The sequence below is a fragment of the Dendronephthya gigantea genome, unplaced genomic scaffold (assembly GCF_004324835.1).
Source record: "Dendronephthya gigantea isolate DGI-Jeju-01 unplaced genomic scaffold, DenGig_1.0 000019F, whole genome shotgun sequence".
Lineage (NCBI taxonomy): Eukaryota > Metazoa > Cnidaria > Anthozoa > Malacalcyonacea > Nephtheidae > Dendronephthya > Dendronephthya gigantea.
In genome coordinates this window covers 1,077,546-1,102,627 of record NW_021163029.1, presented here as the reverse complement: position 1 = coordinate 1,102,627, position 25,082 = coordinate 1,077,546, and the positions used below count along the sequence as shown (strand labels likewise).

Here is a 25,082-nt window from a genome sequence, read left to right as displayed (position 1 = left end):
TGTTCCGACTCAATGGCACTTCTAATCTCATATGCTTAACTTAAATACTTTTGAGATAAGGCGTAAAATTCCCAATATAGAACAATGCAAGCATTTCTGCGTCTAAAATAAATAAAAATAAGCAACTAAAAATCCAACCAATTACAAGAAACCGAATATAGCTTTACTATATACCTACTGATTTGCCTTTTATTGACTGGGTAAATATCAGCTCTATAAGACTTCGTAAGGCCATTTTCAAATATCAAACTTTTCATGCATGTGCAAATGCCGAATTATTTATAATGTTAATGAGGAATAGTGAGTGAACCAAATTGCATTTGGTTCGACACACATGAAAAATTCGACGTCTGAGACTCGTGGTGTAAAGATAGTGTTTTTCCACTGAATTTATCTTGGAACTCCGTAGAAATTTTGAATCACTATATAATTATGTTAACTTTGTATAGTTTCTTAGTCTAAACATGCAATATGTTAAACATACAGCCGTGTATTGAAGCAGTTCAAAAATATAAGTTGACCAGGCCTATATTTTAATGATTTCACTGTAATTTTTATTTTTAAATATACTATGCATGCACGTATGAACTTCGTGAGAATATTCATCCTAAAGAGAATGGTAGACAACTTGCGTTGGACGCTGGGAATTTCGCGTGTTCTTTTTTGTATTATCTCTAATTCATAATTTCCTCAGCTTAATTTTCTTTAATTTTATTCAATTCGTCATCTGTTACGAATGCCACGCTCGCATGAATACTGCATTGTTCATAGTTGTTCATGAAGCGTTATTAAAAATGCACAAGTCAATTAAGCTTTGATCATCGTTTGTACAGTCACAAGGATATCGTATTAAGTTTCTCTCTCAAGACCGAAATATGGCGGGATAATTTGCTATGGTAACATCTGGTAGGATCCCATAAAGTAATTTCGAGGTTCAGCAGTGTTTCTTTGATATACACATGTTAGCTGAATGTATGAAACGAATTTCTCCGTATATATATAAGTACTAACATGAATAAAGTATATTCTACTGAGCAATCATATATAACGCAAAGATACGCCGCTAGGTCACAGTGTGAGCAGATGCAAAAAGCTAGAAATTATGATCATTTACACAAAATGAGTTTTCTTCCATTTATATATAGATAAATAGAAACATCATTACATATTTACACAATAGGGAATATCGCTTCTATATTAACCATGTTCGTCAATCATATTTCATTTGGAAGAACATTTGCAACGAAAATTGAACCTGCGTTGTTTAAAAGAACACTTCATATTTTATATACCTACATACGTTTTAAGCCACTACTACGTAGTTTTCGTCATCTTATATGATCCTCGTGATATTTATAATTGAATTGAAACAACTGAGCTGTCCGCCATCTTGGGTGCATGTACACGTCACAACGACGTTACAGGGTCGACGTAAAATTTGAATTTAATCTAGACAGTGGTAGAAGCTATTTGATCGTTTGACGTCCAATGTCAAACCCCATATGTCTCTGACTAGATCGTCCAGTACCAATCCAATTCAATCCGCCGTTCACAAAGAAAGTTTGTCTAATGTTTTGCCTTTTGACTTCGATATAAATAATTATGATGGGGTTTTTTCAGTATAGTGATCCGCAATCAGTTTTATAGAGATATTTGTATAGATAGATATTATGACATTCGAAAATGTAGACGTCAATTTTCGCCATTTTGGTTTTATTCTGACTATTTGTCAAACATTGGAAGCTCTTGCACCAAAGCTGGTCAAAGTTGCAGTGGCCCTCGCTGTAGTATCCTCGCAGGAGCGTTGAAAAACGCGTCTTCGAAATCTTTGTATTCCGCCGCACCCTGGCTATCCTTTTTTGTCTAAAATGCAAATAAAGGGGAAAATTTAGTTACAATCGGAAAGCACAGTGTCAGGGTACGTTTCGATGTCGATGGAAGAACCGAGCAAGGCATAAAATAATTATTTTGTCATATTTATATCCGAATGCAGAACCATGCAAGATATACATTGCCTGAAAATGACCGCATTTATGCTTTTGATATTAAACTTATATAGATTCAGCTCGTTTCTTATAGCATAGAGGACTTGTTAACACTAACGGTAGCTTCGACCCCTCTTTAACCGTATCGTAGCGGGTCCTATATACCGTATTAAGTATATTCCTTTGTTGCAAAGTCGTATACGTTCTTTTAGTCAAGTGGCAAGGAAGCAATGACAGATATACCCCAGTCACTATACCTTTCCCTACGATACCGTTATAGAGTGGCTTAATGGAAATAAAGTGTTTTTGTTTAGAAATATATATAGCTAATGCACTTCGCTGTCTACTTAGCCGTAGCCTTAGGTCCGTCCGTCAACACTACTGAATAGTTATATTATTCGACATTTGTACGCTTAAAAAAGCTCAGCATGTCAACGGAAAATGCATCAATCGATTTTAAACCGATCTGCTGTTGAAAGTGAATACAAATTAAAATCGAAACCTCTATATTACAGTTATCGCATAATATACTGCTTTCATTTTAGAACGATAATGCAATCGATGTCTGCCATGTTGATTGCCGCTCACTTGCGTTTAATAAAAAGTCCGCTAGAGCGACAGCATCAGCAACAATATTGCCAAATTACTTATTGTTGCGGGTAAATTTTTATACAACCCCATTTTTGTCACTAAATACGGAAGACCGGTCACCGGCGTTAAAATCAGGCGTTCTATCTGACAGTCTTCCGGTCTAAGGAATCGATTTTGTGGACGAAAATAATTTGATTTAACCTATCGAACAAGCGCGTTATTTTGTTTTCACTGCGAGCGACGAAATACGCTACAAAGACCGTCTGGGAGCAGCCCGCTCGATGTTTTCTCGGTCTTACGAAAGGGCATATATACTTAAAAGTGATTAGTTTGGAGGAAGTCTTATTTTTCGCCATCATTTACAGGATATATTTATAATAATTTCCCTGCCGACTTGGAGCCCAGTCTTTGTGCCTCTATTTGCTTAATAATCCGAACAGCTACCGGCTGCTATTAGTTTTAATCAAAGTATTTAGTTCTATATCCTCTTTAAAGCCTATGTGACCGACAGATGTTTTTCTATAAATATGCAGACGCTATTCAATGCACAGCAATAGGGACTGAAATTGAATTTCTCACGCTGGCGAACGATCAACATAAATGCACCGTTCAGGCAATTTAAGACAGAAAACTATCCGAAATTCCCAACTTTTGAGACAAAGCTAGATGAATTATAGAGAAATAGATTCGGGCTCTGTTTGCGGTGCTGCGTTTGACATTATTTTATTGGATAGCATAGATGAATAAGCGATAATGTAAATTGTGTATTCATTAAAAGAACCATTAGCAATAGCCAATATGCATTTTATTTGCAGAACGAGCCACGCGACAAAGTATGCTTTGTGTGACTTGAAATAAGGAAGAATTATAGATTTTGCAACATTTGTAGAAATTTTCGTAAAACCAGAGTGTGTATGGCTTCAAATTGATCGTTTAATCCGAATCATTTAAACGAATATGTAATTTTGAGAACTAAAACTTTCAGCTACTCAAAAGAAAAAAACATTATTAATGAATGATAATCTTATGCAAAATCGACATGTATGAATATATTAGTTGGGGTCAGAGAGAGTAGTAAAACATTTTCTTATTTAAGTTAATACAAAATTTCACAAGGCTATATCCATCTTGAACGGTCGCGATTTCTTAGCAAATTAATAATTTTGTTTCTGTATCACACACAGTTGAGTTCAACAAAGAGAAAGCTATAATAATACAAGTTCATTTATTATTTATGCTAGTTTTACGAACACATTGCCGTATAACACTTGGACACATCTTCAGCCAAAACAAAAAGTAGATATATAATATGACGAATTCGTTCTTACTACAGCATCGACTACACGTCTAACCGTTATTAGAATTGAAAGTTGGGCTTTGGGGATTTTCGCCCGTTAATATAGATTTGACAGTGATCTGCGATTTTAATGACTGTTTCCTTGCTTATGACAAACATGAAAGATCGGCTTGATTCTAAATTTTTGAGAAGGCTATCTTTCAAACAAGAAATTTAAACGCTATATTACGCGCCTTGATCTCACTTTCTTGCAAGACATGAGAACTGGTAGAGTTCGAAGCACTCATTTGTATAAACTTTATTTAAGTTTTTATCCTTAAATTTTAGATTATCTTACGTACAAAGGTTTAAGGACTTTATGACATTGTTGTACGTTAAGGCTTTAGAGAATAATACGGGTTAAATGTTACAAAATACACTCGATATTATTCAATGCATTCCATTATAAATACTGAAACGGACTTGGAAAATAGACAAATTTTGCGCGTGATATTTTCGACTCGTTCGACTGATCTTACATTTAATTTTATCTTTTGACAATAAGTATACTTGCGATATTAATTCTCAGAACGACGAGGAAACGTGCATCAGCAAAACTGCTATATATATATAGGCAACAGTGATTAAAGGATTTGTGGTATATATATATATATATATATTCATATCATTTTTAAAGCATAAAAAGGGGCCTATTAGAAAAATGGCAGTATAGTAATGCATTAGAAGTTTGTGGGGCTGAATTCAGGATGTTTTTATTCACATCAAGTGCGCATTATGTTGTTACTTCGAAATATAATTTTTGCTTATTACGACTATTGAAGCCATTCGAAACGGGCAATAGATGATTTCAGATCGAAAATTTGAAGTAGAATATAATGTCTATATATCTAGGTCAATTAGGATAAAATGCTCACTACGAGAAGACCTATATATGTATGCTTTTGTATTAAAATAGCGAATAAAATGAAGTCATATAGCACTCTTACCAAGTCCAAATTGGGAAACCAATTATTCGGTCCGTTGACCGTAGTGCCTTGAAGGACGTCCAGTTTAGTAAAGTCGGACAATTGCAGACTGGAATTTTTACTTGCTTGACTTAATAATTGCTGCAGGTGGCGAATATACTCGATGGCACTCCGTAATGTCTTTACTTTGCTTAGCTTTTTATTTTTTGGATCAGTTGGGACGTGCTTTCGTAAACGAAGAAAGCCATCGTTCACTAATTTCACTCTCCTACGCTCTCTTGCGTTTCTTCGCGCAACAACTTCGGGTTCCTTTGTTTTAACAGTACTTCGCGCCGAGCTTGACCGTCTTCTCCGTGCGGCCGGTAGTAAAACAGGTGGATGCGATGTAAGTTCTTTTTTCGGCGCGTCTATTAGACTATCCATGGGTTTTTGATCAAACTCTGTTGAATCGGCGATAAGATTCTCGCTCTTCGCTTCAATAATTTCGGGCATTTTTGTTTTGTTGTGAGTTTGACAGGAAAAGTGGACGAAAATACAATCTAATTATATGCGGTGTCCATACCGAATACGTAACGCGTCTGTTGTTCTAGCTCGATGCTGATTGGCTGTGAGATCATACAGCGGTTAGGTGTGATTAATAAACATTCATGCATGTGGATAAATGAAGACGAGTTTGGGTTTTGGTCGAGGGTCGAGGGTCGAGGGTAGTAAGTCGAGGGTCGAGAGTGAGGTCGAGGGTAAAGTCGAGGGTCGATTTTTATCGCATTTTACAATCGGCAATGTCGAGGGTGAAGTCGAGGGTCAATTGTAGAAATTCACAATTTGCCTATACTAATATTGTATTGTTAATAATATTAATATTATATTATTAATATTATTATTGCTAATATTTTCTTCTACGCAATATGCGATACAGCGCAAGCTATACAAATTATATGTATAAGTATACATACAGATTGCAGTTGCAATTTATGAATCTTTGGGCATTATATTTTACAAGTCAGACTTCCAAAACGGGTTAAACTTATTAATTAATTCTCTTGCATGAACATCTTCCCATCTTGCGGTCTCACTTTTTTGTTTTTTGATTCCTGTGTCTTAATAATATCCGAGTTGTCACCTCGAATTGCCGACATAGTGGTGAGACGATGTGCCATGTGGTGTCGGTTTTCACTTTACTGAACTCTTGGCTTGGTAAATACAGCTTTCTATCCGCTAGCGAATATTTCTACTCGAATCTTTGTTGGACTAAAGATAAATATGCCGAAGAAATTGTATAGCGAAATTGTGTCCGGGCGTTGTAGTAAAAACGAGATTAAGACAGAAAATTCAAATAGTAGCCGGCAGCCAAACTGGCTAAGAGCATTTCAGCACGAGGACGAAGAAGTCGCCCTTCGAATGGCATTGTCATTAAGCAAGGTATGGTTGTATAACATAACTTTGACTCGTTAAAGCATCGATCTGAAGATGTAAATAGACTCACTGTGCTAATCAGACACTAAATTTCTTTCGCGTGTAACGCATACAGGAAAAACAATTAAACGACCCAGGCGCAGGACCCTCCAAGGAACTGAAGGAAGAAACTCCAGTTACAATAATCATTGTAAGTATGGAACAATATGTATTTCAATTGTAAGCAATCACAAGAATAATGTAGAATTATTAAAATAGGTCGACACAAGACACAAATTGAAAGCTAACAGATATATAGGCAAAAGCTGGTTTTATCATCAATGCGAAAATACTTCACGCGCACATGCATTCATGATGAGTTATAGTGAATAGACATTGAAGTTCGATTTAAATCAGCAAGGATGGTGTTTCTTGAGTATTTATGTAGATAAACGGACCTGTGTTAGTGTGTATTTGATATATTTCGATACGCGCTATTGCAAAACAGTGGCCAATGTGGCATTTACAATAGTGCAGTATCATATTACTGTTTATGGTTTGCAGGAATATATCGCATAGCATACACCAATATTATCAGTAACAAAATAAGGACATCATATCATTGCCTTCTTTTACTGAAAGACTAAGCAGTTTTTTAAGTTCTTCAAGATCGTCTTACGTAGGACTTTGTGGCACAAAGGACTATGCGGCACAACATATACATGCTTATACAGATTTCCTGATGATGACTAAATAAAGTCGAAACGTTGAATGAAAATGCTTACTTTATTCGGAGTTACTATTGTTGTGTATATTATACAGTATATGGCATATATTTATACTACATTATATCGCTGTCTGACGGGCTAAGAGTAATTAGAATTTTCTAGGCATTCCTTGAATATATGTTAGTTAACAGAATTAACTTCCATTTCAAAATGAAATGATTTGGTTCACCGCATCAAGCTCGAAAATTAGAACATCGGTACTCGTTATGACGTCACATCAGCAAACATGGCGGCTATAAAAGTTCGCATCTGATACCGAGGTTTGAGGGCAAAATTACTCAACTTCTACTTAACACACAAAAGTCATATATACATCAAACCTTTCCTAAAAGACTGAATATTTGTTTAGGCTAATAAAAATGAGGTGAAAATTTCGTTTCAGTAGCACTTTAACATATACGCCAACACTTTATATAATCGTTTTCTAAAGTAGGGTGGTTATGGCACTAAACAATGTTATGTAACATGCAGGTCACGAGTTTTTATTTTTCAATCTTTCTATGGTTAAACTCTATGAAATCTCAGATTTTGACATTTCGGGCACTCTATCAATCACGAAAGCTTCGGCAATAAGTAGATGTATATGTATAATAAGTAGATTGCCGCGTGGTACTTATTTGCTATGAAAGTATCAAAACAGCAGAAATATAGTTATATTAATCATTTGTGTGTTAACATAACCGTCATTTAATAGAATAAAAATTAAAAATGAAATAGAATATACAATATAAATGAATGTATACTAAATAAAATATATATTACTACATTACATTATATACATTACAACCTGAGTTTTCTTTATAGAGCGATGATAGTACTACTGAAGGTGAAGAAAACGAAACGGGGGCCCAAAGCCCATCTATCTTAGATTTTTCGGCCTTCAGGGATGTTACAATCTCAAGTGGTCACAAAAGTTGTCATAACAAGGTATGGAATGGTCTAAATGATCTAGTTAACACTACAGGGTGTATAAAAAAACTGCAACCACTTAATATTCATATATATTCGCTTCTATCCATTCACAAAATTTCATAGGCCCATGGGATTAAGGTTGCGCTTTTTTGATACAACCTGTATATGTAACGATAATCTAAATAGGAAACATATTTCTTCAGAAATGAGATCGCTTCTTCTTAAACAATTATCTCATCGGTATAAAAGCAGCTAACTTTCCATTAGCCAATCCTTGTAGTACTGATACTCCTGCACCCAGAGCAACTTCCCCCTAGCCGTTATGTAGAGTTTCTGCCTGACATTTAGCAAAACCAATCAATATCAAATCGATTACATATGGTTAACACCTTCGTCCACCTTACCCGATTGCATGGTTAGGCGTTAGCTCTGTCGATCGCGGGAGGGGGGGCTTGGTACTGTTACTTGGAGCCAGGTTGAGATCCGCATCTTAAGCTGAACAATTTCCCTCCCCCTAAATTCCCTCTGCTCCGTGATTTGCCACTCGCCTATCCCATTCAGTCACGTGGTTTTCCTGACGTCACGACCCGACGTCACTAAACATGTTTCCTCGCTGTTAATCTTGGTTATTACATAACCCCATTTTTCGTGATTTAAGACACAGCGTACTAGAAGAAGATCTCCAGAGTTCGAATCTTGGGATGAGGAAGACTACAATCCTGGTATTCCTGTCCTACCATTAAGCAAAATAGCTTATAAAGTTCCTTCCGCTGAGCCATCTATACGTGTCAGTGAAAATTTGGAAGATGACAACGATATCGTAGAAAAGCAGACGTTTGAGTCGAGTGACGAGTCATCAGTTAAGAAGGACAATAACCATGTCGTGAAGGACGGGCAAGATAAAAACAAAAGGAAAAGAAGAAAAAGGTAGTTAACTCACTATTTTTGATTAATTCTCTTGGATATATTCAAAAATTTTAAAAAATTAGCATTAGACCGTGCTCACGTAGAACCGGTCAAATTTTCATTCGTTTTAACCTTGTGAACACATGAACCGGACGAATTCAAGCACGGTTCCAAATATGTCCGGTCCCGTGTGAACGTAGCGTTAATCGCCACTTATGTATATGTATCCTGAGCGGGACACTCGAGTTAACAATCGAGCGGAGCACTAACGGAATGATTTATTTATGTGTATGTTACCAGAAGCCGGAAGACGGTGTCCACATCTTCAACTGAATGCAGTGACCGCACCAGCGACAGCGATATTAGTAGCTGCAGTGAAACCTTTCCAAAACAGAGAAAAATTGCCGTAGATTTATGGGAGAACGTTGAAAAGAAGCTCGTGGAGAAACTGCCTGTTGATATTAATGGTCTTTCCGCTTTTAAGATCAAAGAACTCTCCACAAAAAAGAAAATGGTATCGGCTTTAGTCGACGGCAGGAAATGGAAAAAAAATTGTCCGACGAACTGGGCTGGCCATTCCCGTGTGCGGTACGCGGACTGCAAAGGCTCGTTCAAATGCATCGAACCAAGATGTCCTTACAAGGTGCAGTATGGGATCGTGAATACGAAGCAGTTCGATAACTCGAGAGACGGTAATGCCAAATGCCGAGTTTGTGGAAAAAAGGCAGAACATGTTCCATGTAAGGCTCGAAGATATATAAGTTATGGACAAACAAGTGTCACTGTATTTCATTATGGTCAGCACACTTGTCCTGTTATACCACCACGGACTCAAGAAAGACCAGATATTTCCCAAATGTTAAAGGATAACCCGAAGATAACACCGGCAGAGTTGCAGTCTGCATGTATATTGGCTGCAGTACGACAAGAGTGCGATTGGAAAGAGGTTGAAAAACAAGCACAAGCAACATTGGATAAAAACTGGATTTCAAATGAGAAAAAAAGGATGAAGAAAGAAACTGAGCCTTTAGGACACAATTTCGAGGCTGTGGTAACATTCAAGGAGTACTGCGACAAAAAAGATGAATTTTATATATACAAGGTAAATGACAAACGCGGTAATCCGGATAAACCTTCGTTTGTTTTTAAGACAAGCAAAGAAAAACTCAAAATGGCATTGGCTATGGATCAAGAGGGTGAACACTTTTTAAGTGAGGAATTTTGCTTCTTCGATGGGAAGCACAAACGTTGTCGTGGGTTCATAACATTAACAGCCAGCGTTTACCACCCTCTACTGCGCAAACAAGTGAGCCTTGCTACAATGGAAGCCGAAAATGAGGACACAGAAAACATAACTTTGTTCTGGAACCTCTTCAACGAAGCGTTAAAGAAGGTTTCGGAAAGTGACGATACACAGTTTAATCCCGCGGGGTGGTGCACCGATATGGCAGGCGCGAATCTAGCTGGGCTTACAGCAGTATATGGTAGGGACGTGCTGAGACGGATAAAGTCGTGCGAATTCCATTTTAAAGACCATAGGAATAAAAAGGCTCAAAAGTTAAGTCCAGATAGCGCGGAAGAGTTTAAAGAATTGTGTGACGAAATTATGCAATCCGTCACAGAGGCCCGTTACAACAGTGTCAAGGTAAGATTTGATTCATTTATTTCAAGCAAGGAGGAACATAAGTTTTTAAAAACTTGGTTAGCATGGTGGCACGATAGGAGGGGGTTTATTTTCCGTGCTTTTGCCCCTCAAAATGCACCTCGAATGAACCAAGCTGAGGTGATTCACGCTGGCTGGTCCCACAAAGACTCGCCGAACATGTCGCTACTTGAGGTCTGTCAAGCAGACATTAGAGACTCTTTAACTCTCGATGTTCAGCTGAAAGAATTTGAAGCGGGAACATCGACAGGAGGAAGTGGACCATCTTATTCCCAAAGGAAACAACGGGAGTACGTACGCGAAATCAATCAAGCCAAACGGTTTGGAGAAGAAATACTGCTTAATGAGCAGAATTCAAATGGAGGTCGAAAGGTTGATCCGAAGTCTTCTTTCAAACCAGCCGATAAACCAAAAACGGGGAAAAAGACAAAGAGACAAGTAAGCGTTTCCAACAGCACCCCCCAAGTGACAACTAGTGATAGCGTCGTGTCCAACTCATCAAATTTATTTGCGAACGGATTGCAAATTGAGCGGATGCAATTCCCTCCAACATATCCTGTGGGTGGCATTCACTCCCATTGTAGTAATTTGTTCACCCCTGTACCTTTACCTCCTCTTCCTGTACCGCCTCCTACGATTTCGTACCCCCCAAACACCTGGCATGCAGGTATGTCGCCACATCCATACGAGATTTTGTTTCTGCCTAATAATGTCAGAAAATGTTACGGTTGTGGGAGTGACTTCACCGTCAAATACAGAAATTCGCCTTTCAATGTTGTGGTAAAGCATGTTGACCGGAGAGTCATTCGAAAATGCGAGCAAACGGGGCAGTTAATTTATAGTCAGGACTATAGTAACACGTATTATCATTTGTCTTCATTACATATAGTAAGGAAAAATCCAGTTTTTAGCGGCGTTGCCACAATTTCTAATTCAATTTTATCGGCACTAGATGCAGGGCAAAGGGAAATCCTCAATCAGTGTGACATTCAAATTGTATCAAGTTTCTAGGTTTTCAAGATTATGACTAGATTTTGACTAACGACGTATTTCGACCCTCGACCAAAACTTCTTTTACAAAAGTTCGTTATTAAATAGATTCATTACTAATAAGTAAATTGTAGGTGCATCGCGTACGTATTTAATACTGCAAAGCATGGCGAGCTACAGCAGACTTATCCAGTTTACCTTCTCGCAGTTCGTCGTATGTTCTTCTAGACGTATTAAGAGAGAGTTTTAAGCTTTGCTTTTAAGCTTTTTAAGCTTTAAGTTTTAATTATCTTTGCAGTATAAAATATTTACGTGGTATACCTACAAGCTAATTTTATATCACTATGCAAACGTACAAGAATATTGTTATAAAAAAATTATGTTGTATTGTACATATTGTACTATGCCTGCATTTCAGTTTGAAAAACAAGCATCACAAGCCGTAACGCGTAAATAGCAATGCGAAAATAACAAATATACCATACTCTTCCTATGGCTATTTTACTCTTTCCAGTGTAACATGCAACTGTTTGCAGAAGCGGTGAGCTGCCTGCATGCGTTGTTCACATGCAACTGTCAATTCACTTATAATAGTTTCGGACAACAGGGCGGAAAATATACGCTCGACATTGCCGATTGCAAAATGCGATAAAAATTGACCCTCGACTTCACCCTCGACTTTACCCTCGACCTCACTCTCGACCCTCGACTTACTACCCTCGACCCTCGACCCTCGACCAAAACCCAAACTCAATGAAGACCGCTTAAATATGCAGTAGTTAATTTACACCTTTGCCACAATTAATACTAAGGATGGCGCGTGGAATTCAATGTCTTGCGCTATTGGATATCTCTTCAAAACAATTTTCCTAAAATCTGTAAAACGTTTTGACACTGGAGACGGGTAACAAACCTATACCAATCTTTGTAAAGCTCTTTCATAGAATAGTTTATAATTTTAAGCTGTAGAGTGATAACTATATCTGTATTATACCGGAGGAAAACAATTATTTACAAATCTATACAGTCGAAACTTTCCAGCTTCAGTAGAAACCGCACAGTCACTGTCACAGTTACTGTCTCGGTGTTACCACAAGAAGAAATCTGGGGCCGGTTGTATGAAATCCAGATAGCGCAATCCACCGGATAGTGGATTTTCCAATAGCTTTCAAATTGCCCGTTGTTGGCTGAAACTTTGATTAAACCTTAGCATTCCTAAATTGAGGATCCTCTTTAGTAATTATTGCTCCCAAAGCTAAAATTTTATTGCTTTTCAAGCATTTTTAGAAAGGTTATTTTAGAAACGCTAACCAGCCTTCGTACAACCGGCCCCAGAACACAGCGGACGTAACTCCTCTGTTATTACTCCTCTTAAGTATTAAAAATAGTAGCGCAGGGTTATATTAAAAAAAGCCATATTTGTCCATGTACATTCGCATCTTGACATGCAATTTCGTTCAAATACCGGCCATATTGTGGCCTATGAAACTTTTGCCGAACATTGCTTTCTTCGGGAGACATACATATAGCGACACGAAATGTAATCATCTTTCAATGTGAATACGATCAGCAGGATTCTGAATACCAGGGCATCATAGTATTGATGCTTTGTCCGTAAACAAAGCTCTAAGATTATCATTATAGCTGCCAAGTTTGTGCGAAAGAGTTTATAATTTTACTCGCACGATAAAAGTACGTTTCGATACGGCAGATTTCGTAAAAGCTGGGTGCACAAATGTAATTTTTTGCCTGTTGTAATTATGCCGTTAACGAATATCTCATACGTGTTTTTCTAATGAATTGGGTTAGTCTAAACTTTTCAGCGGAATTTTCCTGTATCCCAGTGTCCCATCTCAACAATATGTCGCAATTAGTAGCCATTCTCCCAAGGGAAAATCATGACCTCAAAACATGCCCTCGCAATGTCACACTGTTTGCAACAAAGACAATTTTATTTAACAATGTTCTAGTGTTAATTTGAAAACAGCGCCTCACAGCACGGTATTTTCAGACGCGTGTTGTTTATAAAAGGATGACGTCAAGCGCGACGGGCAGCGTATGTCTTGGCAGAAATTTATTTCAGTTTACTGTTACGATAGTTTTATTCAAATTCGTGTGTAACAGAACAGCAGCAAAAAAGGCATAGTTAAGAAAAAGTTATATACTGACGTCAGGCGTTGTATGAGCTCACGGAAATATTTTTCCCGTGTTATCAGCTTTTTTTTAAATGAAACAATAACAATTTCGTCAGTACTGTCATTTAACGTCAAGACATCTTTCGTTTTAATATCAGTTATTACTACACGAGTGAAGACCTATATACCCCTAGATACCCCATACTCAAACATGCTTCATGTGGTGGGGATAGGCATAAATAATTTTACTGTAAATCAATGCTTTGCAGATGTTGTGAAGCATTAAACTCGAAAGAAGAAAATGAGATAAAATGTGGTGATTAAATCTTCTGGGAAACTGCTGCTCCATAACAAATGGACTAGAATTATTCTCTTTTTGTTTAAAATGTATTAATAGAAACCAACCTGGCTAACAGCATATGTTATATGGAAAGTTTTCAAATAAACTCTTTGGTTGAGACTACATAATTTTCATCCCATCGTTTTTGCATTGAAATTTTTGTTAGAAAGCTTGGTCCCCACGCCTTCTGAGCAAATTTCTGAGTTGGTAGGCCTGATTGTGATTGTGTGTCCAAGACGAAATGGGTCGGTCTTAGATTCCTTGATGAGAACGGTCATGAATTGTGAGCATTGTGTCCCGGTTTGTATAGCGAAAAAGTGTTCCTATCGCGGTTCACAATCGGATTAATTAAAGGCTGCTGCTTTCCACTGTCGCGTTTTTTTGCACGTACGTACACGCGCGTAAAAGCTTAAAACTTTCTCATTGCACGTGAGCTCGCCGAGCCGCAAAAACCCGAAAAATACTAACGTTAGTATAGATCGTAGATCGGTAGATCATCAAAGTGGAAAAGTTTAAAAATGGTGAACTGATGCATAGATTGTATGGATTATACGTATTCTGTGCCTACAGTAAAATCTATGCAGGGGAAACACTCAGGCGATGCATACACCCCACACTGGGCTCATGCTAATCGAAGAATATTTTTCAGCTCAATTTTGAAACCTCTTAACTCGGCCCCGGCAATAGCTTTTTTAAGATAGTTTACATCTGCCTCTTTCAGTAAGCCGCTAGATCACAGCACAATGCTACGGTGAAGCCCGTAATCGCATTTGTTATTAATTCCTCTCAATGAAAGGAGCTAGAGTTTGTGTCAAGAAAAAATAGAAACGAGAATATAAGTCAACTAGATCTATATGCCATAATTTTATAGGAACAGAATAGAACGACAAAAAACGACGCGATTTTTACAAAACTCGACTCTCCGACATAATGGACAAACTTTTGTCGCAAAACAGAGTACGTGCACCAACGTTATATACATACGGTCAATATATATATATATATATATATATATATATATATATATATATATATACCAAAAAAAGTTTACAGTTAGAAAAACGTCGCTAAATTAATCAGGGCGCATGCTTGGTAAAACCTTTGGTGGAAATAAGTTGTTTGACGTCCATTGGTTTATCTGACAGCGATATTGTCTCAAAAAAGAACCATTTGTAGAGTGAGAATTTTGCTAGCGAAAAGCACTTTTGAATGAGCTTGCGCCAAAAAATGACACGTTTAAAATGCAATCTGATTACATGGGGGGGGGGGGGGAAATATGGAACATGTTGTTTTAACTAACAAAGTCTCAAAGCATTTGGTCAATACCAACGCGAACGTACAGCCGCCAAATCTTAGATTATTTTCTCTTTTTCGTTTTAAAATGTCATTTTTAAAGCCTCATTAATTATGCATTGTCATGTCTTTGCACGCTAAGATTTTTGCCTAAATTATATATATATATATATATATATATATATATATATATATATATATATATATATATATATATATATATATATATATTATATATATTATATATATATATATATATATACGACAAAATGAATGCATGTATTATGCAGTAAATTATGAAAATAGTAAATCGTGTTGATTTGGCCTCATGCAGTTCAACAACAAAAGAATACAATGTTGTGATATAGAGAGATTTGAAATGTCCAAATCCTAATAATATTTTTTCTTCATGATCGAAGCTCGTCGTCGCTAGTCTCTGTGGACAATTTCTGTATTTTGGTGTAGTCTCAGGGAACAAAAGAATCTTTCAGCGCTTCGTGAGCATAAGGTCTATCATCAATCTTGTGACGAATCAGCCACGAAACAAACTTTCGGGCTCTACGAACACCAAGTTTCTTCAAATTGACAGAGTTTCCTTTCAAAATATTTTTCATTCGATCTAACGAAGAACCGAAAGGGTGGTCACCTTTAGTCAAGATGAAGAAAGCAATCATACCCGCGACCTGGACATCTGATTTCTTTTTGAAAGGACCCTTTTCTGTTTTGTCTATAGCTTCAATTACCTCCCGCGCCATCCATCCGGGAGTACCTTTAGCAAATGTTTCAACTGTCGTTTCATCGTCATTAAGAACGCGGCTTATTCCAAAATCCGCTAATTTCATGCGACCTTCGATATCAACCAGAACGTTTGATGGTTTTAGATCTCTGTGCAATATTCCTTTACCATGAAGAAATTCAAGTCCGGATAGAATTTCCTTAATCATTCGTGGACCATGCTCTTGCAGATGTTCAAAACTACATTCATGAACATGTTTCCTTAAGTTTTCTTCGCAAAGTTCAACAACAAGGTACATGAATGTATCGTCACGGTGAAAATGTCGATAGTTCACAATATATGGAGAGTTGTCTGTTTTAATAAGAGCCATGATTTCCTTTTCGTTTTCAACTGTTTTATCGTCACTTTGTACCAAAATTCTCTTAACTGCTACTTCGTTGCCATCTTTCATAAGACCAACATAGACGCAAGAATAGCCACCATCGCCAATTTTGAATTGATTGTTTGCGACAAAAGCCTGCATGGGTATTTCAATCTATGGGAGAAACTACATAAATTACTAATGGCGAGAAGAAAAAAGCAACAAAACATCTGGGCGTATAAAAAAGGGAGACAAGAGTTAAATCTTATTGGTTACTTAAGGGTTAGAGACTGTTGTGAGTCTATTGTTCACAAATAAACGCACGCGCTGACCATACAATGAACGAGAAATTTCAATACTGATTAAATGTTATCATACAATGATTTGAGTTCATTGTATGATCAGCAAGTGCGTTTGTTTGTAAACAAAACAAGAGCATAAAGTCTGACACTTTTAACATACAATCTGAGTTCATTGATTGCTGCATCGAAGATCCACGCTTCGTTGCATGCTGTCATTTTTCAATAAACCATGATTTTCATGGGTTATTTTGAATAAACCACGATCTTCATGGGTTATTGCAAATAAATTATGATTCCCATGATCTGTCGCCAGGCAACAAGAAACACGTAATTTTGATTTAGGCCAATCTTAATAAATGTCATACGTTATGGCATGTTATAATGTTATACCATATTTGTCTAAATTTTTACCACATTTTCAAAATCTTGAAGCAAAGAGATATAATTCGAATAATTATCTTGTATAGGTTGTACACACCCGGTTTCAAAATGTCTCTTGTGCGGCTATTTGTATATACCCATGTCAATGGTTCATTACGGATGTGAGTGGAAATAATCGTAATTTTAGTTATTTGGATCGCAGTCTGGTAACGAGTTAAATTATGTTACCCACCACTAACGATGCGACGTCATAGATTTTAAACATTCTATTAACCTTGGTTAGTACACAAACTCATAACAGTACAAACTCATACATGTTTGAAATAATTATTACCTTTTCCAACTGGTTGCATTTCATTGTTTTCAACATCTGAATTTTCTCACGATGTTTTACAGAACTTTTGAGGATAGTTGTAATTTCATCATGGCCAAGATGAAAACTCCATTCAAGAAGACTCATTTGCCTTCCTTCAACAAGAAATGTTCCAGCTCTCAATACAACAATGTTCCTTTGCAACAGGAGATTTACCAAAACAACTGAATTTTTCACAACAGCCATCTTCAAGATGTCAATGCCAAGAGTATGAACGTTTATTTTACTTTTTAGAGTTATGTCAGCACCCTGTTCAACTAAGTACTTGACAATTTCTAATGCACCAGCATCGACAGCAGCGTGCAGCACTGTCCATCCATCACCATCCTCGCCATTTACATCGGCACCCTGCTCGACAAAATATCTCACCATGTCTAATTTACCAACTCTAACAGCACGATCCAGAACTTTCCACTCGGCAGCTGTGCCCTGTCCAACTAAATATTTGACAATGTCTAGTTCACCAGCCTCAACAGCAGCTTCCAGAGCTGTCATTCCGGCCGTATCCTTGCCATTTACATCAGCACCTTTTTCAACAAGATATTTTACTATTTCTAGCGTACCTTTAGTAACAGCAGAGTGCAGCACTGTCCAACCGTTAGTGTTCTTGCCATTTACATCAGCGCCCATTTCAACAAGATATTCCACCATTTCGTGCGTACCTTTGGTAACAGTAGCGTGCAGCACAGTCCATCCGTTAGTCATCTTACTGTTCACATCAGCGCCCTTTTCAACAAGATTTCTTACCATTTCTAGTTTACCTTTAGTAACAGCAGCGTGCAAAACTGTCCACCCGCTGGCCATCTTGCCACTTACTTCAGCGCCCTTTTCAACAAGATATTTTACCATTTCTGGAGACCCATCCGTAACAGCAGCGTGCAGCACTGTCCACCTATATATATCTTTGCCATTTACACCAGCGCCCTTTTTAATAAGATATTTTACCATTTCTAGCGTACCTTTAGTAACAGCAGCGTGCAGCACTGTCCACCCGCTAGTCATCTTGCCATTTACATCAGCTCCCTTTTCAACAAGATTTCTCACCATTTCTAGTGTACCTTTAGTAACAGCAGCGTGCAGCACTGTCCACTCGTAACTATCTTCGCCGTTGACATCAGCGCCCATTTCAACAAGATATTCTACCATTTCTTGCGTACCACTAGCAACAGCAGCGTGGAGCACTGCCCGCCCGTAAGAATCTTTGAAATTAACATTAGCGCCCTTTTTAACAAGATATTTCACCATTTCTAGCGTACTACGTTTACTAACAGCAGCGTGCAGCACTGTCCTTCCGTAACTATCTTCGCCATTTACATCGGCGCTCATTTCAATAAGATATTTTGCCATTTCTATCTTACCTTTATGAACAGCATGGTGCAGCACTGTCCACCCGTAACTATCTTCACCATTTACATCAGCGCCCTTTTTAACAAGATATTCCACCATTTCCAGCGTACCTTTAATAACTGCATAGTGTAACACTGTCCACCCGTTAGTCTTCTTGCCATTTACATCAGCGCCCTGTTGAACAAGAAATTTTACCATCTCTAGCGTACCTTTAGTAACAGCAGCCTGCAGCACTGTCCACCCGTTAGTATCATGGCCATTTACATCACCACCCTTTTCAACGAAATATTTAACCATTTCTGGCGTACCATTAGTAACAGCAGCATGCAGCACTGTCCGCCCGTGAGTATTTTCGCCATTTACATCAGCGCCCATTTCGACAAGGTATTTCACTATTTCCAGCATTCCTGTAGTAACAGCATAGCTCAGCACCGTCCACCCTTTAGTATTTTCACCATTTATTCTAGAGCCCTGTTCAACAAGATATTTCACCACTTCTAGCGTACCTTCAGTAACAGCAGTGTGCAGCACTGTCCACCCGTCAGTGTCCTTGCCATTTACATCAGCGCCATGTTCAACAAGATATTTTACTATTTCTAACGTACATTTAGAAACAGCACTGTGCAGCAATGTCCAGCCGTCAGTATTGCTGCTATTCACATTAGATCCCTGTTGAACAAGATATTTTATCATTCCTAGCCTACCTTCAGAAACAGCAGTGTACAGCACTGTCCACCCGTCAGTGTCCTTGACATTAACATCAGCGCCCTGTTCTACTAAGTAGATGACAATGTCTGTTACACCAACGTGAACTGCATAATGTAAAGCAGTTTTGCCTGACCTATCTTTAAAATTTATATCAGCACCACAATCATCAACGAAATATTTCACAATTTCTAACGATGAAGACTGTATTGCCTTTTGAAGAGCTATGTAATCGTCTCGAAAATTATGTTCAGGGCCATATTGAACAAAATACTTAACAAGATCAAATAAACCATTTTTCGTCGCCATCCAAAAAACTGTTTCACCATCTTGGTTCTTGGAATAAATGTCTGCCCCATGTTCAACTAAATAATTGACAATTTTTTTATCAACTGGGCTGAACTGAAAAGCGCGCCAAAGAATTGTCCTCTTCCAACGATCTTCTTTGTTTTCACCACATTCAACTTGCTTTCTTATTTCGTCCCAAAATTGTAGTTTTTCTTCTTCGCAGACATTCATACTTCCACTTGTCTTTTTCTTCTTTTCAATACCTGCATTTGCAACACAAAGATAAATCGTAAACACCAGGAACCCGCCGAACGAACTTCAGGGAGGGGGGAGAGCGAATGTTCAGAGATTCCTCAACATTTTATCGACTGACTTTTAATCCCTGTTCATGCACACGGTACCTGATTACTATCACTGCAGGTCAAATTTTGAAGTTAATGAAAGATTTTAGTTTTCATGTTAAAGCCCTGAATAAATATACCAATTCTATCAAATTAATTAAGCATTCATTAATAATCGTTGCTGTATAACGGCAAACGAAGATGTCGCGATAAAGGGATCCGGTACCGGCGTGTGAACGTGCTAAGTCCTCCTTAGCACTTCTTAGCCTTCCTTAACATTCCTTTTTCCTCCTTAGACCTCCTTAGTCCCCTTATGCCTCCTTAGTCCGCCTTAGCCCCTCTTACCCCTCATTCGATCTCCTTAGCTCTCCTTAGTCCTCCTTAGCCCTCCTTAGACCAACTTAGTCCTCGTTAGCCGTCTTTACATCTCCTTAGACCTGCTTAAGCTTCTTAAGTAGGCTTCCTTAAGGTTTCTTACATCTCCTTATCTCTCCTTAGACCTCCTTAGCCTTACATCTCATTAGACTGCCTTAATAAGTCCTCCTTAGTCCTCCTTAACCCTCCCTAGGCTTCCTTAAGGTTCCTTCCATCTCCTTAGCCCTCCTTAGTCATCCTTAACCCTCCTTAGCCGTCCTTACATCTTCTTAGACCTCCTTAGGGAGGGCTAAAGGGGATTAAGGAGGACTAAGGGGCTGTTTATATGAGAGCTGGGTTGGCCCGCTTAGCAAGACAGCCCGGCTTGAGAGATCTCGCCATGAGTACATTGCCTAATAAAGGCTTCTGTGCGCTAATATGGCCAGGCGGGTTGGCCCGCTTGGCGAGATACCGCTTGAAAGAGGGTATATAACTACCTCAAAGCCCTAAGAAGCCATTTTAAATAAACACTTGTTACTAAGTTGGCTGCCTTGGGACAGTTTTGATCTATGCTCGTGCGTGATATTTTGGTGATGTGCCGCGAGACTTTTGTTTGTGCCGTGAGACTTTAGTTTGTGCCGTAAGATTTTTGTTTGTTCCGTGAGACTTTAGTTTGTGCCGTGAGACTTTTGTTTGTGCCGTGAGACTTTAGTTTGTGCCGTAAGATTTTTGTTTGTGCCGTGAGACTTTTGTTTGCTCCGATGCACGGCGGGCGACCGTCGGGGTAAGAAATTAAGACTTCCGTGAGGCCAAAAAGTGAAGCCAGATTAGGCGGAAATTGAAGCGCTATAATAATTATAGTACGTCAGTTTCAGTCTCCTGCGCCTTTAGGCCCTTAACTTTGTTGAACACAGTATAGGTTACAAAATACACAACAATAGTAACTCCGAAAAAAGTAAGCATTTTGATTCAACGTTTCGACTTTATTTAGTCATCATCAGGAATGATGAATAATGAATGATTCATCATTCCTGATGATGACTAAATAAAGTCGAAACGTTGAATCAAAATGCTTACTTTATTCGGAGTTACTATTGTTGTGTATTTTATCAAAATATTCAGTGGTTCCCGCAATTATAGTAGGTCACGTTTATCATTTTTTTTTCGTATGAAAACAAGTATATATACAAGGCAGAATAGACTTCTGAGACAGTTTAATTATATGTTTATAAAGTTCACATCAAATATATACACAGTTCGCAAGAAACAATTCTTGGAATGAACAGTTTTAACGTTTTTACTTTTTTAGCATTGTTTTGGTAAGGTGAAGTCTTGGTTGGCCAAAGTTGATCACTGCCTAGACACCATCTGTAGTCTGCACTTGACATTTAATTGTTGAATGCTGGTTGATAAAAGGGAGGTAGTAATTCAGGCTTCTCTTCACGAAAATAGTTGGCTACTTGCCAGACAATTCTTATTTAGCCAAATGTATTATTTGACAAGTAGCCGAAGCAAAGACGTACTCTGAATACTGGATTGTGTTGATTACAAACAATCACGGAATGTGACGAAATCTATTCTGCACTTGTTTTCATGAACCAAAATTATAAGCATGACCTGTTGTGGTCAACAAAGTTAAATTCACAGTGTTTATGTTATATTTTGACATAGGTAATTGGAACCATATTGTAGTTCTTATATAGTTATAAGTTAATTTGTAACAATTGTCTGAATTAAACCAACTAGAGAAAAAGGTTAGGACGTTGTGTATATGTGGGCAAAAGAAGAACATAATAAGTAATTTGTTGAATAGTTAATTTCGGATTAAGGGGTGTAGAAATAGAAATAAATGTTCCGTTTGTTGTAATTGTTTGTATCTGTGTTAAGTTTTAGTTGTTTTTTTTGTCATTTGGGGTGTGTGGGTTTGTTGCATCTTAGAAAATCCAGGATTTGTTGTTGGGTGTTGTAGTTCTAGTGAGATGGAATGTTTATGAGAGGTGCTGATTGTTGCTCATTGTTGTTTGGTTGATGGGTTTGGTGTCTGTTGTTATTGGGTTGTCGATAGTGGGTTGGTATTCAAAGTTGTGGTGTTCTTGTTACTGTTCTTGTGCTAGTTGTTCCGGGTTTATGGTGGTGTGGGTTTGCATGAGGGGTTTTGGTTTGTGTCTGTTGGTTGGTGTGTGTGTGGGTTTGTTGGTTGGTTGGCTGGTTATTGTTCTGTATGGTGCCCTATGGGGTGAGGAGGTTGTTGGAGTGATTCTAGTCTTTGTGTTGTTAAGTCGTTTAAGTTTTATGTTGCGATTGTGGGATGGTGCTAGGCAGGCTTGTTTTGTGTATTTGGTTGCAATGGCGTCGGTTTGTTGTACGTATGTTGTTGGCAGTCGTTGTGTCACATTTGTTGTTTATTTGTGCAGTTTTATGTTGTATTTTAAACTCTGTGTTTGTTATTTCCTGTTTGTGATAGTCAATGGTTACAGTAAGTATAGTTCTTGTGAGGCATTCATTAAGATGTCCTCCCGTCTTTGTCAAGTGTGCATTTGAGTTGGTTTTCTGTGTGCTAATAATGCGGAATGTTTCCAGGAGGTGTGGTGGTATGTTGTTGGGGTTAGGAATGGATTGTGGTTTGTCATTGTGTGGTGTGGTGTTGGTTGTGATTTGGGGGTTAATTGTGATTTGAGGTGTGCTGTTTGTCTCTGGGTTTTCGTCTTCTGTGCTTAAAAGTTTTTGTTTTTCCTTATGTAGGCCTTCTATTATTGAATCAGTTTCCTGATCTGATATGATCAATTTGTGGCCGAAAATAAGGGAGGTGTCCAAGTCTGTTATGTCTCCGTCGTCGTTGTTTTAAATCGCTTGCTGCGCAGGACGCTGAAACTGACGTGCTATTTCGCTCCAATGTCCGCGCTATTTTTGGCTATTAAGAACTGACTCTATTACTAATAAAACAATTATTCGCCGAATTGAAATCGGACGAGGTGAATATCACTGAATAAAAACCGAAGCGAAGTCGAGGTTTTTATTTGAGAGATTTTGACCGAGCCAAAGCCTTGATTTCTAGAGCTCACAAGGCTGTTTACTAATTTTCGCCCCCAACCGGATGTGTAGCTGTTGTGCTCAAAACAAACTAAGCAGTATTCAAACATTTGCCCTTAACATTTGTGTTGTAATAGATTAAAATGACAAAATTTGGACAAAGCGGTTAATATTCGCTTATCAATTACATCATCTTTGAAGATTTACACCCTAAAACCGGCATTCTAATCGACGTAACAGCCATGGTTTAGACACAGAAATTACCAACTATATGATGTAGCTATATTTGAATATTCAGGTTCGTATATTCATACATATATTGGTGGGTGTATATTTATATATTCATGTTCTTATTACCGTAAAAACATTCGCTTTTGAAAGGAATCATTCGGGCATAAAAGACGAATGTATGAATTTGTGCCCTCGATTTTGTCATGTAACTCATGTAATTGTATATTTAGGGCTATTCCAGGTATAATATTGGTCTTTACGGTTATTAACACTGCTATACAAACACAATGCCTCGCACATATAGGATTAATCTGACTTTATTAATTAATAAAGTTACTGACTAAGCAGAGTTATTTATTAACTTCCTACCTTAAATAGTTGATATCCTACAACATCGACAGACCAGCATCGAAAATAAGCTAATAAAATATCATGAAATCTTTGTAATCATCGTTTCCCGCCGAGATATTATCATAGTTATCCAATATTATTTGCTATTGTTCAATCGATCATCTTGTCTATTTGTAGTATGCTGTATGTTATCTCAATGAAGTCATCCTCCCGGAAGAGGGATAACTCCGAATAGCAAACTAGTTCTCAGGCTTTTGGAGTGAATTACCATCAAATGTGTACAAAAATTTGGTAAGTCAAGTAAGACTTTGGGACACTTCACTTTATGTAGGATAATTTTTCCAAAGGGTTTAAAGGTCTTAATTTGGGAAGGTCATTTGCGACTAAGCATTTTTACACTGGCCGTAAGGACCAGTGTCTTAATGTTATTAAAAGCGGCCTACGTTCATGGAGTATAACGCGATCCTATCTGGCCGAATCCAGGCTCGTATCAAAATGGCCGCCGTTTTAGGAGCGGAGTAAATATCAAATCACTTAGTATCAAAAGCCCTAGTACGAGAATTCCTAATACTGGCAATATTAAATTGTTGAACAAAAGTTTACCGCTAGCCTGCGTAGCAGAATTGGGACCATGGGGCACTCATTTGAAAAAGTGCATAATCAAAGAAATATAGCGATTGCTGTACGCTATCCTACAACATGCATATTATTATTCTCGCGGGCAAATCGAGTTAAGGTCACTTGTTCAGGCCAGTGTGAATGCCTAAGCAGGCGTCTTGTACTAAATCGAGCATGTACCAGCTGTCGATTATCTCTTCCGCCGGGCATCGGGAGTATTTAAGAATTAAACGAGACTTACCTAAGTTGAAGTTTGATTACAATTCTGCCAAATCAGTACAGTACAGAAGGGTTAACATGAGATGCGCACGCACCGCCGTGGATCAGCTTTCAAAAAGAAACGTTTTGTGTTCACGTATAAACAAACAAAAGAACGACCCTGCTAATGAGGAAGAACGATAACCATC

The 25,082-nt window shown here is 38.0% G+C and overlaps 3 protein-coding genes across 4 annotated transcripts; 1 reads left to right on the top strand and 2 right to left on the bottom strand.

The window, feature by feature from the left end:
• Positions 1-564: 564 nt before the first annotated feature.
• Positions 565-5,422, bottom strand: LOC114521092 (achaete-scute complex protein T3-like). The gene is made up of 2 exons (XM_028541507.1): positions 4,860-5,422; positions 565-1,863 (listed from the first exon to the last, which is right to left on the bottom strand). Exons 1-2 carry the CDS (start codon positions 5,328-5,330, stop codon positions 1,762-1,764), a joined length of 573 nt encoding a protein of 190 aa, XP_028397308.1. The 5' UTR covers positions 5,331-5,422; the 3' UTR covers positions 565-1,761.
• A 602-nt stretch (positions 5,423-6,024) lies between these two features.
• Positions 6,025-11,512, top strand: LOC114521183. Its single transcript, XM_028541602.1, has 5 exons — positions 6,025-6,257; positions 6,367-6,441; positions 7,823-7,945; positions 8,589-8,857; positions 9,137-11,512. Exons 1-5 carry the CDS (start codon positions 6,099-6,101, stop codon positions 11,508-11,510), a joined length of 3,000 nt encoding a protein of 999 aa, XP_028397403.1. The 5' UTR covers positions 6,025-6,098; the 3' UTR covers positions 11,511-11,512.
• A 4,008-nt stretch (positions 11,513-15,520) lies between these two features.
• Positions 15,521-24,245, bottom strand: LOC114521110 (putative ankyrin repeat protein RF_0381). 2 transcript variants are annotated; one of them, XM_028541527.1, is made up of 4 exons: positions 24,076-24,245; positions 18,769-20,013; positions 17,372-18,609; positions 15,521-16,528 (listed from the first exon to the last, which is right to left on the bottom strand). In XM_028541527.1, the coding sequence occupies exons 2-4, from the start codon at positions 19,979-19,981 to the stop codon at positions 15,725-15,727; spliced, it is 3,255 nt and encodes a 1,084-aa protein (XP_028397328.1). In that variant the 5' UTR covers positions 19,982-20,013; positions 24,076-24,245; the 3' UTR covers positions 15,521-15,724. The 2 variants fall into 2 exon arrangements, with proteins under 2 accessions (XP_028397328.1, XP_028397327.1); XM_028541526.1 differs by having other exon boundaries at positions 17,372-20,013.
• Between the last annotated feature and the right edge of the window lie 837 nt (positions 24,246-25,082).

Excerpts from the sequence above, each read along its gene's own strand:
- LOC114521183 (XM_028541602.1), top strand. The coding sequence starts at position 6,099 with ATGCCGAAGAAATTGTATAGCGAAATTGTGTCCGGGCGTTGTAGTAAA. Across the intron at positions 6,258-6,366 it reads TGGCATTGTCATTAAGCAAG|GAAAAACAATTAAACGACCC; the intron begins GTATGGTTGTAT and ends TAACGCATACAG. Across the intron at positions 7,946-8,588 it reads ACAAAAGTTGTCATAACAAG|ACACAGCGTACTAGAAGAAG; the intron begins GTATGGAATGGT and ends TCGTGATTTAAG.
- LOC114521092 (XM_028541507.1), bottom strand. The coding sequence starts at position 5,330 with ATGCCCGAAATTATTGAAGCGAAGAGCGAGAATCTTATCGCCGATTCA. Across the intron at positions 1,864-4,859 it reads GGTTTCCCAATTTGGACTTG|ACAAAAAAGGATAGCCAGGG; the intron begins GTAAGAGTGCTA and ends TTTGCATTTTAG.
- LOC114521110 (XM_028541526.1), bottom strand. The coding sequence starts at position 19,981 with ATGAATGTCTGCGAAGAAGAAAAACTACAATTTTGGGACGAAATAAGA. Across the intron at positions 16,529-17,371 it reads AATGCAACCAGTTGGAAAAG|ATTGAAATACCCATGCAGGC; the intron begins GTAATAATTATT and ends TTTCTCCCATAG.